The sequence below is a fragment of the Sebastes fasciatus genome, chromosome 16 (genome assembly GCF_043250625.1).
Source record: "Sebastes fasciatus isolate fSebFas1 chromosome 16, fSebFas1.pri, whole genome shotgun sequence".
Classification (NCBI taxonomy): Eukaryota; Metazoa; Chordata; class Actinopteri; order Perciformes; family Sebastidae; genus Sebastes; species Sebastes fasciatus.
The window spans coordinates 16,865,382-16,883,794 of NC_133810.1; the positions used below are offsets into that span (position 1 = coordinate 16,865,382).

General features: G+C 41.3%; 1 protein-coding gene across 1 annotated transcript in view; it reads left to right on the forward strand.

The window, feature by feature from the left end:
* The window catches only part of fat3b (FAT atypical cadherin 3b), an 80,669-nt gene extending 71,662 nt beyond the window's left edge, over positions 1-9,007 (forward strand). Inside the window, exons 49-52 of the mRNA XM_074610039.1 lie at positions 1,084-1,173; positions 1,843-1,902; positions 2,190-2,228; positions 6,613-9,007. Coding sequence (XP_074466140.1) covers positions 1,084-1,173; positions 1,843-1,902; positions 2,190-2,228; positions 6,613-7,361 — 938 coding nt within the window. The 3' untranslated portion in view covers positions 7,362-9,007. The remainder of the gene's footprint in view (positions 1-1,083; positions 1,174-1,842; positions 1,903-2,189; positions 2,229-6,612) is intronic.
* Positions 9,008-18,413: the final 9,406 nt, after the last annotated feature.

Sequence of the window (18,413 nt, forward strand, 5' to 3'; positions counted from 1 at the left end):
ACACCCTTTAGCGTCGGTATGAAATGCACAGGGCTTTCCATTAACTACAATGTAAAACTATCCACATCAATATTAAACGCTAAGGGAAAGTGCGCCGGGATTTTGGTGATGAAGCTTTAAGAGCGAAAAGAGACATACCGGTCGGGTGGAAAGGTCCAACAAACAAGTCTTTCATCCAGGAGACCGCTGTTCTTGTCCCGTGCGTCATGTTACAATCAGCTGTTCGTTCGTGTCCTGTGTTCACAACGTTCAGTGTCATTCTCACTGTACAGACGTAGTAGTTTTAAGCCCAACCATGTTGTTTTTTCCTAAACCAAACTATAGTGGTTTTGTTGCCTAAACGTAAGCAAGTGTTTTTGTTTACTTCACAACATTAAACATGTGTTTACTGCGACGGAAAAGTGGGATGAGAAAGCAGTTAGAGCGGAGCTGGAGCAGAGTCCGAAGAGTTTAGTTTGGTTGACCAATCACAACAGAGTGGGCCAGACTGGGCTTTTTGGGCGGGGGCTCAAACTGAGCGTTTCAGAGAGAGGATGAAAAGAGGTGCTGCAGCACAGCTGGTATGAGAAAAATAAAGTGTTTTATGAACATTAAAGCATGTAAACATGTTCTCGTAGAAACCCAAAACACAAGTATGCACCTGAAAATGAGCATTATAGGTCCTCTTTAATACAATACTCACATGCCCATATGCACACTGATAGAGGTTTTGGTTGCTGTAATCATTTCTCCTGGCTGTGAAGACGTCCCTTCAGTGTAAGAGATGGGAAAACCCACTGTTCTCGCTTCATGCAAAAATGCGTTCCAAATCAAGTGCCTACCCACTTGACTTGGCTAGCTCAGACTGCAGAGTGGAGTCATGCCAGGAAGGGATCTCTTCACGGCCAGGATGGGCAGAAGGAATGAATAACTCTTTAAATGCACATATAGGCATGTCAGTGGTGAATTTAGATGAAAATGTTGAATTTATATCCTTCATTTTCTTTTCATTTTGAGTGGGCTTGCTGGTTATTAAGAAAATGCTTCCAAAAAGGGTTTTAGAAATGAATATGCGCCTGTGTTTTTTGTGTGTTTGTATGTTAGAGCTGGTGGACGAGGGGGCGTGTCTCTCAGACTCCACCTCTGAGGAACACTCGCTCAGTTCCTACACCTCGGAGTCCTTCGATGACAACGGTAAGACTCTAATGCTAACACACACTTTTGCACTTTTTTTACTAGTTCATACTGTACGGCCTCTAAACGTTATTCAAAAGAAGCGAAGTAGACATTGTTTCACATTTAGGAGTCACATGGGCTGGGAACCACTGCTGTAGATAAAAATCACCTGAATGCAAAAATAGTCCACTTTGCACTTTCAGTCTAGTGCATTACCTGTATTTACATATTGAAAAGCAAGCTGAAAATAGACCCGTGGAAATGTTTCATGAAAAGTACCTTAATATGCAACCAAATCCATAATACAAAAGGTTAATGCACATGTCTACTGTGGAAGAAAAAAATCTCTTTAAACCCTTTTCTTCTATACTATAGTGTGTCTTTTTCCGAGATAACTCACTATTGATCTTTCCTTGAAGTAAGGAAGTCAAACACCCTAATGATGTTTTTCATGAGGAACCCATGTAGATGCTTTGTTTCCGGTCTAATTGCTGTAGCTGCAAAGTCCTCATGTCTCTCCCGCTCACTTATTACACACATGCATAGAAACGTGTTGGGAAGACAAACATGTCTGTTCTCAACAACTGTGCGCACACACATTCTCCATCTCACCCAGCACATGAAACCTTACCCTATAAGTGCCCTGACTTTGTTCCTGTTCTTCTTCTCTTTCTGTACTCTGCCCAGCCTCCATAGTGACAGTCATACGTCTAGTCAATGACGCTGTTGATAATATTGAAAGTGAAGGTACGAAAGAACGTCTTCTGTTAACTCCTCTGTCTCTTGTTGTGTCTGTCTTCTGATGCCATGAAGTGTTTGTTCAGCGGTGTAGCTCTTAGATATAATGTACTGAATGCAGCCAAGCCTCTACTGTTCAATCCTCCTTTTTATGTTCAGAATAAAAACATCCTGCTTAGATTTCCAATATTTTTGTCAGTTTCTTTCTCTCTGTGTTTCAATTTCTCCCCTTTGGTTTCCGCGTTGTTTGTCTCAGTCTTTTCTCTGACTCAGATGCTTTCTCTCTCCCTTTGTAGTGTCAAACATGGACAAAGAACAGCGGCGGAGCAGCCCTGGTGAGTGAGATGCAGAGCAACTGGAAAACATCTTATTAACTTTCCATCCCTTTGGCTTTATTTCTCAAGCTGTGATTCCCAAACCCAGCCTTTTGTGTCCTTTACATTATTTACTCTCAATACTTTTATCGTTCCCCGTACAGCACAGATTACCATTTCTGTTTATGCACATTTTTTTTTTGCTACTCAGACTTTGAATGTAAGTGCAGGGTCCCAGTTTCTTCACACTCGGGTGTGTTTAGTAACCAAATATTAAATGGATCCTTATCAAGGATGTCTGTTTATGTTTTATGTTAGAAAACGAATATAACATTCATGAATATCATATCAATATTGTGACATTAATAGTTCAAAATCAGGAACTCAATTATTCGGATTAAAAAAAGCTTGAGGAAAATGTGTACTAGCTGGCTACACCTCCTCTTTCAATATGTCAGATATTCAACATTTAATTTTATTATGCCCGTTTCAGCTCCAGATTGTAGCTATATGTTGTGATTGATTATCAATTACTAATTAGTCTTCCACTCAAGTGTTTCTGCTTTTATAGCCGACAAAAGCTGATAAAGATCTATATCATGAATCTTTTTCATTATTTATGTCTAGTGGGTTTGATCTTGAGGATTCAGATTCTGCAGCACATGTTCAATATAAAACACAGCTTTCTATGAGCATGTAAAAACCTTAGGCATGATCCAGTTTAGGGCTGCCCCCTCTTAGTCGATTAATCGGTTGTTTTGTCCTTAAGCTGGGAACACACCAACCCAACATCAGAGAACTAGCGGCGACGAAGACCGTCTGTAGACCGCCTCACGTCGCTTTTATTCTGGCCGACAAGTTGCACCTGAACACACCGCAAAGACTACAGCCGCTGGCCGGTTAGCATGGATGTTCTGTGCCTGTGTGAGACGACATAACTCTCCTCACCAGCAGGCGGCGGTAGTCTGCATTTGTCATTCAAAAAGGGAAACCGCAAGACAGAGGACTGCGGATATACAAGCCGTTGTTATGATACGTACATAAAATCAAGCAGCGTTTGTCGACCATTTTCACGCCACTCTCACTCAACACTTAGCTTCATTCCAGATGGCCACGTCGTTGTGAAAATATCCGTGTATTGGAATGATCAGATGAGATGAAAAATGAGAAGAGTCTTCTGTGTTTCTCCTCTTGACTTTACTCATTGGCTTGCTGCTTTCCTCACTTCCGTTTCACTTCTCGTGCACTGATTCGCTTAAGCTGAACAGCCAATCAGAGTGATTTCTCTCACCGACGGGCGGCGGCGCCGATTCAACATGCTGAATCGGCCGAAAATTAGTCGACAAAAGAGTGTTGGTCGACTAAGAATTTCTTTGGTTGAGCACAGCCCTGGTCCAGCTGCACCTATCCTATGAGATGCTCTAGCCAGTTGCTTGTGCTACAGCATTAAAAACCAACACTAACTGGCTCATAGTTACTAAGTCTGTTTGTTCTCAGTTGCATGTAATTTACTGGGTCCACAAAGCATTGCATTACTCACCCAGAGCAAGACTGCGTTTACGCCTCTGTCTCTGCCAGCCGACTGAAGCACAAGAAGCTTTAATTCAGACGGAGAGAATAAAATATTGAATGGAATTGTTGTCCAGTAGGTTGTTCCAAATAACCCTTTGGGTTCAGTGTAACACATGTAAAAATATCAATTTCTTACTTTAGATATGTGCTCATATGTTTTTGCTCATGCCAAACTTAGCATACTGCAGAAACAACGGCATAAAAAAAGACAAAAATACAGATTTAATGAGAGAAAAAACAGTATTCATGTCGGCTGTTCTCCATTTGACATATCATTAATCCGGCTTGCATGGGATAACATTTTTGCGTGTGCATGTGTATATATTACGAGTGTATCCGTCTGTTTGCATGTGTACATGTTACGAGTGTATCCGTCTGTTTGCATGTATCTGCAATGTGCTAAATGGCTCTCTGCCAGCCTTCCTCTCCCGTTATCCAGTTGTGTTTTTCTCCCGTGTCATAATTCGCCGCGTCTTTCTGCATTCAGCTGGTTCTATGAGAAGAGCATTTCATCATCAAAGGCTTCCTGTCCCATGAGATATTTGTTTTGTCTTCCACCTCACTGACAGCAAATCGCCACCTGCAGAGCAAAGAGGAGATTTGTGTATAGTACATTGTGGATTGTAGGAACATATTATATATTTATATATAGAATTTATTTGGTATTAATTATTATTATTTTATTCCCTTTAACTTTACATTTTTCAACCAGAGATATTTCAGCAGCATGGCATGCAGTAAGGAGAAATTCCACATGTTTTGCGGTGTGTTGGCACGGCAGTCTATTAAATATCTCTGTCCACATGTGTCATGCATTATATACCAGCAGCTGGCACTGCTTATGAAGTGTACTCTCCGTCCCACACAGTGGATGACCCCCCTGGCTCCTCTCTCTTCATCAATATGATATTCTTTCACTCGCAGCTCATTAACCTAACCATGAATTATGCAACCTGCATGCTGTAGTTTGTAGTCAGTAGTGGATTAGCGGGGAGTTCTGTGTCAGTCCGTTTAACAGCCTGAACTCAGCTGTAGGAGGAATAAAAAAGGAGTTTTGTCATTTTACTTGCACGTTAATAAATTCTAAATGAGAAGTGGAGCAATTACACAACGTAAACACGCAGTCCCACAGAACACGTAGTAAACCCCATAGTGACACAGTGAGAAACAAAAGCCGTTCACGAGCGTCCCGCTGCATCAGAAGGCACAAACAAACACGCAGCACACACACGCACATGTCCACGAATAACAAGCAATACATTTCTATGAAAATAAAGAGTGCTCAAGGGAGTAGATAATGAGCAGAGGAAAAGGAAAAGAGGAGAAACACAACAAGCCAGAGGCACAGGCTATTCATTAATGGTAGGAATATTGGCTGACAGTTTTTTTCTTTTAAAGGCAGAATGAGTAGGATTTTGACATTTGTGGTTTGTAAACACAACATTGAAAGTACACGCCCCCACGCCAGCAGGTGAAAGCCAACCCCAGATTCACTCTCATTTTGGAACAAGCTTTGTCCGCTTGGCGTTTCATCCAGTGGGCTACCTCCAGGTCTGAAAAGTGAAGGAAGGAGGAATAAGGAAGTGCCTTAAACTTACATTCTTTCTAACAGCCAGCAGGGGGCGACTCCTCTGGTTGCAAAAAGAAGTCTGATTGTATAGAAGTCTATGAGAAAAAGACCCTACTTCTCAATTGATTTATTACCTCAGTAAACATTGCAAACATGAGTTTATGGTCTCAATCGCTAGTTTCAAGTCTTCTTCAATACAGCATGATGTTCATTTAGCAAGCTTTGGTCCCATTTAGAGTAAAATAAAGTGTGTTTTCAGTTCATGAAAGTTAATTGTAACATTTTGGTTGCCTAGAAAATGCCGTATTCATTCAGCTTCAGTTGTACTTAGCTCCACCCTCTTGTGTCTGGTTGCAATAAAACAATATGGCGACGGCCAAATGCCGAACTTGAGGCTTCAAAACAGCTGTCCACAAACCAACGGATGACGTCATGGTGACTACGTCTTTCTTATATACAGTCTATGATTTTGTCTCGCTATATTTGTGTTTTTTTTAGTGCTGTGTCCGCCATTTTCGTAGCTTCCTTTTGGATGCGTACTTACGATCTGGCACCTGGTTGCTACGTTTTTATAGAAGCTGACGTCCAGAAATGTAAATACAGGCAGAGGGCAGGGCATCTGCAGATATAAACAGTGCCAGTCATAAGTCATAAGTGATAATTTAGAGGGATTATTTTTGTATATACTTTGTTTTTGTTTAGGAAAATCCTACTCATTCTACCTTTAAGTAAAGGAGAGGCAGTAAAGTCCTGACCTGACCTTGTTTTTTTAGTTAGCCGTTGTGGCTTTAGAAGGGGCAGCGATGGAATCTGCAGCAGTGATTTGAGTAATTGTTAACATCCTCAGATCAGTCCCTCCAGTAACTGAAAGCATACTCTCTGCTGCCACCTCTCTTACCTCCTGCAGATAAGATTGCGATGATACTGTTGTTTTAGAAGTGAAGTGATTTATTGATGTGGCACCTTTCGCCGGCTGATCCTATTAGGTAGATAATCTCATTCCTTGGGCACACTGCGTTGCAGAAAGGCTGTAACACACACATTTTAAAAAAGGACTACATCCTTCCAGTGATTTGGCAGCACTAGTTTGTCCAGGGAATAAAGCCTCAGGCTCCTAACACAGTATGTTAACTAAAATTCTTTTCTTAACTCTCTTAAGTAGGTCGTCTCTCGACTTGTTGTTCCATTAAAAACATACCATCTCTCACTGAAACTATATCCAAACTGTTTATTCTTTCTGTATTTTGTCATTTTTCTTTTCAGCATACCGCTGGGAGTCTTCCAGTCAGACTTCAAGCTGGCTGTCACCGTCACGCCTGCGTCCACCAAAGGTGGGATCCCACTACGACCTCAGTGACACCCAGCAAAACATCAGACGAGGAGGGAGCACGCGGTCCCTCCAGCTGGACTACAAAGTGATGGGGCACAACAGCGCTGACAGGGGCCGAGAGCGGGGACGGGAGACCGGCAGGAGGACCTTCCAGTGGGAGAGGAATCAATCGGGCGAGTGGGAGAGGAAACGCATCCTGGAAAGAGAAGAAAAGAGAAGGCGCGACGGGGAAGGAAAGGACACAGTGAGCTGGGACACGGGGCCGCGCCAGGACCGCAGAGACCAGCACGGCCATGACAGCTGCGAAGACAGCTCCTCGCCTGTTTACGAGGACTACCGAGAGTCCAGCCACGACCCAGAGCAGAGCGAAGACTCAGAGAGCCTTTATGACACTCTACCCCCGACCCGACGAGCCTACGAAGGATACCCGCTGAGCCCTCCTGGCATCGACCTGCACCCGGCTCAACTCCTGCCCCCACTCAGGGCGTGGGACTTACAGACAGGGGAGTGGAGGGGATCACAGGAGGATCGAGGAGGGCTCGGCTCCAGCGGTCTGGCAGGTTCTGGGGACGAGCTAGAAAGACTACTGAACCTGGTGTCCCTCAGAGCCAGGAGAGCCACACGAATAAACAGAGCCTCCACCCAATCTGACCCCACGCCAGACTGGGATGGATTTAAATGAGCACACAAGACTGTTTCAAAACCAATAGATTTAATATTCCTTTATAAACAAAAGAGAGGCTTTGACCCTCTCTGATTATACTTGACATTTATATTACTACACCGTTGGTCCACCACGTTAAAAATAATTAAAAAGGGGAATATTACCATATATACTTTTATTATCCCGCATTATTATCTTGCTGTAAGCAAACACTAATCCACCACCAATCCCCCGGCTCATTTATAAGCTGGAGGAATATATGTGTTTTCCAGACGCCTTCACCTGTGCTGCATGAGAGTTAGCCCAGATTGGCTGTGAATCAATGCTATTACATTTATTATTTATAGAACCACTGGAGCACAGCATTTATCAGCATCAGAATATGAAAGGAACCGGCCTGTCTCTGTTTTTTAGACGATACCAACGTATGTACACACATGTTACTACATACTTTGTTCTGTTTAATCTACACACACACGTGGATGCAATCATTTTGTTAACTCAGCCATGCAATACTTAATGCATTCCTTATTTTATTGGCATATGCTCGGGGTTGTTTTGAAGAGAACTATTCGCCCACATCCCAGACGTAGCCTCGGAGATGTTATTAAGATTACCAGACGTTTAATACCAGGAGATCTTTATTTAATCATTTCATTATCCTATGATTATTTATTTAATAATTACACTATTCATGTTTGATTTGGTTGCTTAGGAGTCTCTTTGTGAACACAAGCATCAGGGGTATCTGGCTTATATAGCTATGATTAAATACAGCACTTTAGATAATGCCACATATTTGTTTTGTTCGAAACTCAACAATAGTTTTGACCTCTCATTTTAACTCACAGTACCTGCTCCGCAGTTATGAAAGACAGATTCACTTATGCACACGGATTTTCATGTACATTATGTACCTTGTATATATATTACCAAAGCAGAACTTTTAGCAGCAGATAGATTTAAAGCCCGCTTTACACCCGGTGTTAACGTTTAATATGAATCAGATGTTACGTGCTGAAAGGTTTAGAGAATTATGTGGAGATGCATCCGTGAAGTACAGAATCACTCACCCAAGACATGTACACATGGTTGCCTCACTGATAACACAGTGTTCCCAATTCACAACAAAAGGGAATGTATTAAACTCCGTGTTAGACAATTTTGAAATGCAGGCAGAACAAACAGGTGGTAGGTAACTAGGAGTATTTACAGATTAACATATTCACAACGGCAGTTCAGGATAGTCGTGGGTTGTGAATGAGCCAGACTAAATGTCTGCTGTCAGGAACAGCTGAACTAACCTGCCCTTCATCTCACACTTCAGATGTACCTTCTGGTAAACATGACTCCTTGTGTTTGATTTGAAAAGGGATTTATTTATTTTTTTGACAGAAAACTCTCCTCGTGGTGGAGAGAAAACCATCTTACTCAATGATGTAAAACATATACAGACAAAAAACTAAATTGTTTTGGACTCTTGAAGGACGGAGTTGATATTAGCAGGTGTAAATGCAAATCATCCACATCAGACAGTATGTATTGTACATGTATCTTAATGAAGATGTAACACTGTGAAGAAAGATCAAATTCAAGGGCACACTGTTAGAGGATTCAAATGGAATCTAACAGAAAATACCATTAAAAGTATACTATGTTTTGAATTGCTTTTGTTGTGCAACGTCTGCTTGCAAGTGAAAGTAAACGGATTTGTTACTGCAAGAATGTAGTTTTTCAGAAGAACTGTAGAGGATGTTATACTGAAAGGTACTATACGTAATAGGGCTGACCCAAATGCTTCGAAGTTTTGACCTTTGACCGCCATGGTAAGGGGTCAGCAACCTGCGGCTCCAGAGCCACATTTAGCCCCTCTCCAGTGGCTCAGTGTGGATTTTTAAAAATGGAAATGAATTACTGTTTTTTGTTTACATTTTCATTTTTATTTATCATTATTGTAGGTCGAGTATTAGGGCCATAAGTCATAATATTACGAGAATATATTCGTAATATTATGAAAATAAAGTCAGAAGTATTATGAGAATAAAGTCAAAATATTAAAAAGTAGTAATTTTACGTGTTATTTTCTTTTTTTCTCGTAAAGTTATGACTTTATTCTCGTAATATTACTTTTTTCTCGTAAAGTTATGACTTTATTCTCGTAATGTTACGACTTTTGTTCTCGTTAAGTTACGACTTTATTCTCGTAATATTACAGCTTTTTTTCTCGTAAAGTTATGACTTTATTCTCGTAATATTACGACTTTTTTTTCTCTTAAAGTTCTAACTTCATCACAATGCGCAAATGTTTTGTGGCTCCAGATAGTTTTTTTTTGTTTGTTTTTTGCCTAAAATGGCTCTTTTGATAGTTAAGGTTGCTGACCCCTGGCCATGGTATTCAACCTCCCAATCACTATGCTTTTTGTTTTGTTTTTATATACAAGTATGTAATAATAATGTATAAATCCCCAAATAGCCCATGAAATAAGGAATAATGCCACAACATTATTCATTATTTGTAATTATTCACAGACGGATATTGCTGTTTGTTGTGTGTGTGTACAGTAGTCCAGTACAGTAGTACTGAAACAGGGGAGATGGAGACAGACAGATGAAACATGTCACGCCGTGCTGCTCTGCGAAGCTACCTCACCAAAAGCCCAAAAAAATGGTATTCGGGACAGCTCTAATGCGTATAACAACCAACACCAATAGACCAACGGACAGGTCTTAACATGGTCATGATCAGGCTTAGTGTCACCTAATGTATTCATGTCCCATCCATCCATCCATCCATCCATCCATCCATCCATCCATCCATCCATCCATCCATCCTTTCAGCCTCTTCACCCATTCCTATCCAGCTTTACTCTGTAAGTGCTGAAGCGTGTCCCAGCTCGCATCGGGCAACAGACAGAAACATCCCGGACAGGTCAGAATAACACAACAACATTCACACCTGTGGGCACTTTACAGTTTCCAGTTCACCTGGCATGCATGTCTGTGGACTGTGGAAGAAGCACCGGAGGGAAACCCACAGGAATAGACTGTGAGAACGTGCCAACTCGACACAGAACAAGCAGCTTCCAAAGGCTGGAATTTAAAACCTAGAACCTCAATGCTTCAATGTGAATCAACACTGCTAACAAGTGAGAAAGCTTTGCTGTCATGTTTTACCTCTTTATTGGTTGATTCATGTCGCAAAGTACCTTTCAAGTCTGCTGGATTTTCAGTTATTTGAAGATGCTCCAATCAAGCAGATTCAGACTTAAAGCTGCAGTGGGTAGAAATAGAGCAAATATGATTTAGAAAAAAAAGTTATTTTTATAAAACGGTCACTATATCCTGACAGTAGTGCATGAGACAGGTAATCTGAAAAAAATCATGTTCCTCTGTGTCCTCTGGTGCTCCTAATGGCATCTGCAAGATTTCACAGACTGGATGAAAACAACCAATCAGAGCCGAGCTGCAGCCTTGCCGTCTCTGAGCAGCTGCCAATCACTTGCAAACTCCGATAAAACGGTCAAACTAGGCAGCGCTGATCAAATATGAATAAATATTCTGTTACTTTAATGACTATTTCTCGTCTCGAATGTTTTCAGAAACATCTTGCAGTGTACTGTTTAGCTGTAAAATGAGAAAGTTTGTGACCCGGCAGCCATGTTGAGATCAGTTGAGGAAATACCAAGCACCGCCCACCAGCCAGAGCACAGCCAATAGGAGCGCTCAACAGGAACACTCTCTGTCTGAATTGACCTGTGACTGGCCAAAGTCTCCCGTCACTGGCTAGATTTTTTTTAAAGCCTGAAAACAGAGCCAAGAGGAGGTGCAAAAGTCCAGTTTTTGCTCAGAACACTTGAATAACAATATGCTGAAAGGTTATTAAAGGATGCCCAATGATGCCAAAAACATTCTGCCTACTGCAGGTTTAATTGGAAAGAAATCTGTCTTAAGGGTGAATACCTGGTGTGCTGTAGAAGGTGAGCTATAGCTCAACGCAGACTACATGAGATAAATAATCCCCATAAAATATTAAATCCCATTAAGTCAGTCTTGTCACGCCTCTTATATGTTTTTTTCTTTCCCTCCCGACTGGAATCTGGCAGATTTAGCAGAGCTTAAAGTGATCAGTGTCCCGGGAAGACACGAAGGCATGAGAATGTCAAGTTCAAAAAACTATATGATGAGTCAAAGAATACATTTATTTGGAAATCATTGGAGATTTGAATAGGGTGTTATGATCATGACTGATTGCCTTTGCTGTATATGCTCTTTTGTTTCCCTCTGGAGCTGATTTTTTTTGCTGACTTGAATAGATGTATCTGTCTTATTGCGTGGCACTCTGTGTTCCTCTGTGAGTGTACGTTCATACTGACCCAGTGCTATGGTCAAATTACTGTATGCAGACCGTGCATCTATAAAAGCACCTGTCTGTGATATAATACTTTTGCTATCTGTGCAGAAATGTGTTATGAGTTTTGCACATCAGCCGGAAGCCACACATGAAAAATGAAAAACCACATCCCACAGCTTCAGTGTGTTATTTGTTTAATAGAACATGCACCTCACATGCACATAATCCAAACTTTTTTAATTACTGAATGTTACAAGGTATGCTACCGGCGTGTAAGGTGACATTTCCTTTAATCGCTTTATCTACATCCTCAAAAGGTCATTAATTCCTTATTGGTAACGAAAGGTTGAAGGTAGGCGATGGTCAGAACACTCTGCACTCCCTCTGTGTGTGTGGGACTAACAAGGAAACGCGCCGACGAACCTTTGTGGGTTTTGATTATTCCGCCCCTGTGGAGTTGACACACAAACTTTGTCCTTGTTATCATCCAACCCTCCTCGTATAAACAGCACCAGGCTGACTGTCTGCCAGAAAACATTCCCATGGCAACCAGATATTCCCCTCATCATGGTTGTGTTTCATTTTCCCTGTCACATACAACACTTTTTGGCCAATTAAGGGGTGAGGAGGTGTATGTACAGTATATATGTGTGTGTGTGTGTGTGTGTGTGTGTGTGTGTGTGTGTGTGTGTGTGTGTGTGTGTGCGTGTGTGTGCTTTATGTGTGTCCATGTGCTTGCTGTAGTACAAATGTTTGCCTCTGCACGCTGCTCAACATACCTGCTTCTAAAATACTGTATGTTTCTTTGATGCAGTGGGGGGAGAGCAGAGTTGTTTGTTACAAGAATAAGCCCTCTCCCACTCCTAAACATCTTATATGTAGGTATTGTGTATGCATGCACTGAGATACGTCCTTAAAATGCTTCATAAACATTTCAAGAATCATTCGTCATTACATCCTTTAAAATGAGTATCGGCAAAGAGAGCCAGCAGCTGCAGCAGCAATGGCTGTATTTTCATGGCAGCAATCATTTTGTCAGAGTAAAGTGTTGCATTTTTTTGAACAGTGAATATCAGTTTTGAGTGAAACACTTCATATATCTTTTAGTGCATGCCAGTTTGTGTCAGTGCAATAGATGGAAATAGCTCATAGTCAAAAATGTTGGCTGGCTTGTTCCAGTTCTTTTCTCTCTCCCTGCAGGAACCGTGAACCACAAAAGACTGAAACAAGGCAGGTACATGGCAGAACCTGAGGGAGATGAATCCTCAGCCCAGAAAAAAAAAAAAAAAAAGCATGCATTTATTTTGTGTAAAATGCACATGTCACTGCATGCCGACTTTATAGCCTAAAATAATCAGCTTGTTCTGCTTCTCTATGTGATCACAACACATGTGAATCCTCTATTACATCTGCCTGTCACAACAAGACAATACAGAAAATGAGATTGTAACAATTAGCCTGAAATGCTAAAGATGTCTAACAGCTGGAAGCCTCTAAAAAAAGCTTTCTCTGAATCGACGAATCCATGAATCCACCCCATTCATTCATGTTTTGTTTCGTGGTGAACCTGCCTTCATTTTAGAGCAAAGGAGAAAAGCAGAGTCATTACCCACAAGACATGCATCCTCGCGGGCTAAACCTTACATAATATTAGGAGCAGCACCACAGGTAGAAATAGTGCTGCTGTCTGGTCAGAGAGGGATGGAGAAAAAGACAACTACAAGCAACTTATTCATCCTAGCTTATTATTAAATTATTCTGACAATGATTATTCAACATGTGCCAATAATTTACATACTCTCTCACGACCGTCCTGCTTGTTTAACATATTCCGAGCATGCTGGCTGTCCTGGTGACAGACGCAGGGTCAAACCAAAGGCAAATACGAGGGTGTGTGAGGGACAAGAGAAACAGACAGAAAGAGAGAGAGAGCGAGAGAGCAATAAACAAAAGTGACTGTTGTGTTTATTCATCATGCATCGGAGGAAACTGATGAGGACCTGCCAGTCCCTTTAGCTCTGCTGGCTTTTCATTGAACCATCTGGCATTTACACCACAGAGTCAGCTAAGCCACTTAAAACCTCTTTCTACCCCCACACACACCCCCAGTTTTTTCTTCTTCTTCTTCTCTGCTTTTTTTTTTTAACAATGACGTTCCTCCAGATCTGGCCAGACACAGCAAGGGATGACAAGGGGATGGACAGAAGGATGAATGGACGTTACATAAAAATGAAGGAGGGGAATGAAAGATAGATCATGTAAGAAAAAGGGCGTGAGATGAGCAGAGAAGTGGAAAAAAGTATAGGAGATTACCATTCCCCCAGTTTCTGCTTATTGAAGGGGGTAGCTGTGTGGGTTATTATAAATCCGCGCTGTTCTCAGTAACACCATGGATTACACACCCAGCCAGACCTAATCTGTGTGCCTAACATCTGCTTCTGATGACACACACACACACACATGCATGCACACACATGCACGCACAACACTCACATGACCATAATGGCCACAAAGGCAGTCAGTGTCTCAAGCAATTTCATCACATGTATTATTCACAAATACTTTAATCTTGTGAGTATAATGAGAGACAACATGCCTACGCTGCTGAAACAAGGCAACAGGGTGGGGGGGGATGGGAAGAGGCCACGGCCATGATATGAATTCACATGAGAAAGCTTCCCTCAGCCGTGTGTGACTGAGTAGAGGAACCAGCCCTATTCCATCACCCTCCCAATACCCCCTGCGGTGGTAACAGATTTATTGCCGCCGCCAAGGAGGTTATGTTTTCCGTTCAGTTTGTTTGTTTGTCGGCAGGATTACGGAAAAACTATCCGTTCTTCCCAAAAAAAAATTGGTGGAAGGGTGTACAGTAGCATGAGCCAAGGAAGAACCCATTAAATATTTGGAGCAGATTGGCTTTGGCGGAGGTCTGCTCTCTCTCTCTCCGAGTGCCCTTCTAGTTACTAAAGCAATCCTCTGGCATATGCCTGCAAAGCGGCTGTGTGTGTGAGACAGAAGTTAACTGCTCTGCAGCGTGCTTCATGTCCTTTATTGGATTTTCTAGTGTGGTGAAAATGCATAAAATGTCATTGGATTATGCCACACAACTCAACTGCTGTTGGACATTATCACATTTACATGACATTAAAAAGACTAATTGTCTCACATTTTCTTTGGATGGTAAGATCCCCCACCCCCATGGCCACTTTCTGCACAAAGAGCACAGAAAAGGCTGAATCCTATTATCAGGGATGTGTTTATTTTACCCTCAATATCTTGAGCTCTGATATGCTGATTTGACAGGGGCCGTCACTGTTACGCTGTCTGACTTTATTACAACACTCCCCAGTTTGCTCTGATCTTGTGAAGAAATGCTGCCTTCGACAGAGGTGAGGGAAGAATGATGGATCAAAAATGCTGCCGAGATATTTGGCTGCATCATGGGGCCTCAGAGCTCAGCTTGTTATCTGCTTTAGCTCTGAGGAATCGGTACGCTGTCACCCCTCGAGATTGCTGAGATCTGATTTCGGTAAGAAGTGAGGTCTGCTCTGTATTGTGCTTTGATCATCACAGGTTTTTTTCTTATGCTCGCCAGCAGAATAAGCATCTAGATTTTGCTGAAGTTGCAACAAATGTAAGATTTTTATAAAAGGTCCTTGTTGAACTGTGCAAGCGTGAAACGCCTGTGGTAGTAACCTTTACAGTCCATCTGATGACTCGAATGTAAGAACAATCATAAACGCACGAGAGTTGCATTTTAGGTGTGACAAACGCAGCTAAAAGGCAACTGGAGAGCACAAAACCTCTTCCAAAAATAATTCTTGCTCTTACATCGTAAGACAGCATGACTAACACTTTAACATTTTAAATTCAAATTATTTCTTGACACTGCAGACGTACTGCTGGATTAAAAGCTTCTACCGCTGCACTCTAAAGTCTCTGCCGGTTTCCCCATTGTTGCTATGAAATGATAATGTCAGAAATTCCAAATTATACCAACATCTCTTTAAACATTTCTTGGTTTATTACAGCATTTTTGAGATTTCGCAGCAATTTTATGAGCAGACAGACCAATACACAATGATACCCAATAATTATTCAAAACAATCATTCAACACAGCAAAACCAACGAGTTATGTTTCAAATTATGATACCACTTTCTAATCATGTGCTCTTTATAAAGGGTTTATCCATTTCAAACAGTTACAAATATTGAGTGATAATCATCAAGAAGGCACTCCGTTTGCCATCTGCCAAAGTTGGTGGGTCATCTGCAAATATAACTGTTGTGATGCTATTAAAAAGGAATATTTTGACAATTGATCAAATCAGCAGTTATAAATAGCAACACGTGGTATCAAAATTGCTTTTATGTCATTGGTAATTTCAATTACAATGGCTTCCAGTAGTCTACAGACATCCTCGCAGATGTACTTTGGCACAGCTTGAGCTAAATGCAAACGTCTCTCATTGAGATTCATCCTCTGAGAACCATGAATGTCTGTGCAAAATTGCATCACAAGCATCCAATAGTTGTTGAGATATTTCAGTCTGACTCTGGACAAAAGTGTTGGGTAGACTGACCAACACATCAACAGTACCATCCATTGAACCACTAGCATGGCTAAATATTATAGGTTACATCCTGAAAGTTGTTACAGAAAACACACTCTAAGTGCAACATTAGCAAATAGCACAATTTTCTTCATCTTATCTAATAAATTATTTATAACAAAGATTGACCTACTTGGTCAGACTTTCCTCTCACATCCACAAACCTTTAATAAACATATTCTAATAATTTTTGCCCGACAGTATTAAAGGTGCCGTATGTAGGTCAGTGAGGTTGCAGATTGCAACCAACTGAAACTTCTCCCGTGTGCCAAGCATGTAGGAGAACTATGGTGACTGACACTAAAACGTGACTGGCTCAATCTAGAGCCAGTGTTTGGTTTGTCCGTTCTGGGCTACTGTAGAAACATGGCGGCTGGCTCCGTGAAGAGAAGACCAACGATTCTTATTTTCAGGTGATTATACACAAAAAAAAACACTTATTAATATACCATTCCTGCCAATATATCCCCCTAAATGTTCAACGTATCAACCATACAATGGTTCGTATATCTTACGAAAAATTATGTCTCATTTTTCATTAATTTTCCTACGAATGTCGAGCGACAAGTGTCAATTTCTGCTCGTTACACGTATACAGTCCTTTCAAAATAAGTTTCCGTCTTCACAGGAAACAACTTCCTTAGGTTCAGGCAACAAAACGACTTAGTTAGGTTTAGGAAAAGATCGTGGTTTGGGTTAAAATAACTCCGGAAGAGGCGTTACTTAAAGCTGAAGTAGGCGAGATTAGGAGCAAATATGATTAAAAAAAGTTATTTTTATAAAACAGTCGCTATATCGTGACAGTAGTACATGAAACAGGTAACCTGAAAAAAATCATGTTCCTCTGTGTACTCCGGTGCTCCTAACGACATCTGCAAGATTTCACTTACCGGAGAAAAACAAGCAGTAAGAGCTGATCTGATGTCTGCTGTCCAGCTGCCGTCTATGAGAGCCGGCTGTCAATCACTCGCGAACTCCGACCAAATGGTCAAACTAGGCAGCGCTGAAATATGAATCAATGTTATGTTTTGTAAATGCTTATTTCTCGCCTCAAATGTTTTCATAATCATCTTGTGGTGCACGGTTTAGCTGTAAAATGAGAAAGTTTGTGACCCTGCTGCCATTGTGAAATCTGGTGAAGGAACGCCAAGTTCCGGTCACATGACCGGAGCACAGCCAATAGGAACGCTCTCTCAATGAAATGACCTGTAATTGGTCAAAGTCTCCCATCACGGGCTAGATTTTCTTAAGCCTGAAAACAGAGCCATGATGAGGTGCAGAAGTCTAGTTATCTCTCAGAACACTTGAATTACAATATGCTGAAAGGTTATTATGGAATTTTTGCCCAATGATGCCAAAAATATACTGCCTACTGCCACTTTAAGCACGTAAGTTACAAATAAATCAGCATTGACTTTTGGTTTCACACAGGACATGAACGGCGGTCTCCTGGGAATTTTTTGACCCATCCATCCAAACGGTGAATTCACGTGAATTACACATGTTTGAGAACAGCCTGAAATGTTACACGGTGTTCCTTTAACACATGCTGTATCCATACTGAATGCTGGTTATGTAATAAGTGGTGGTGCAAAGGTGTTGCTTGTATGCATGACTTCAATACAAATATGGTTACACTTGTTACATTATTTCCAACATGGCAACATGGAAAAACCTTCAGTATAATATTAGCAGGCTAATTCGGTCATTTCAATAGAACTTTCCGTGCGGAACAATGACTATGAGGGTTAGAGTCAATATAATAAAATCATCATGTTGTCCTGTAGAGTACAGCTCAATGAACATGGCCATATATGGGGCAGGTACTGGTTCCTGTAGAGGACGGTGTCACTGTGGCCAGTTTGTCCGAACATCATTCATCCACTCCCCCATTCCTGCTTTTATACCCACAACACTACGCTTCACTGCCATGTGCTTAAGATTATTGAAGGTTCTTTCAGAGCGGGCGAACACAGTAATCACATTGGTTATAGATTCAGAAGTCTTTGAAGCATGTCCACCGTACTCACAGCACAGCATTATCAGGTCTTTGCAGTTTTCATTTAGCAGATTTATGTTTTGTACACCATGCCATAGGTTTGCTT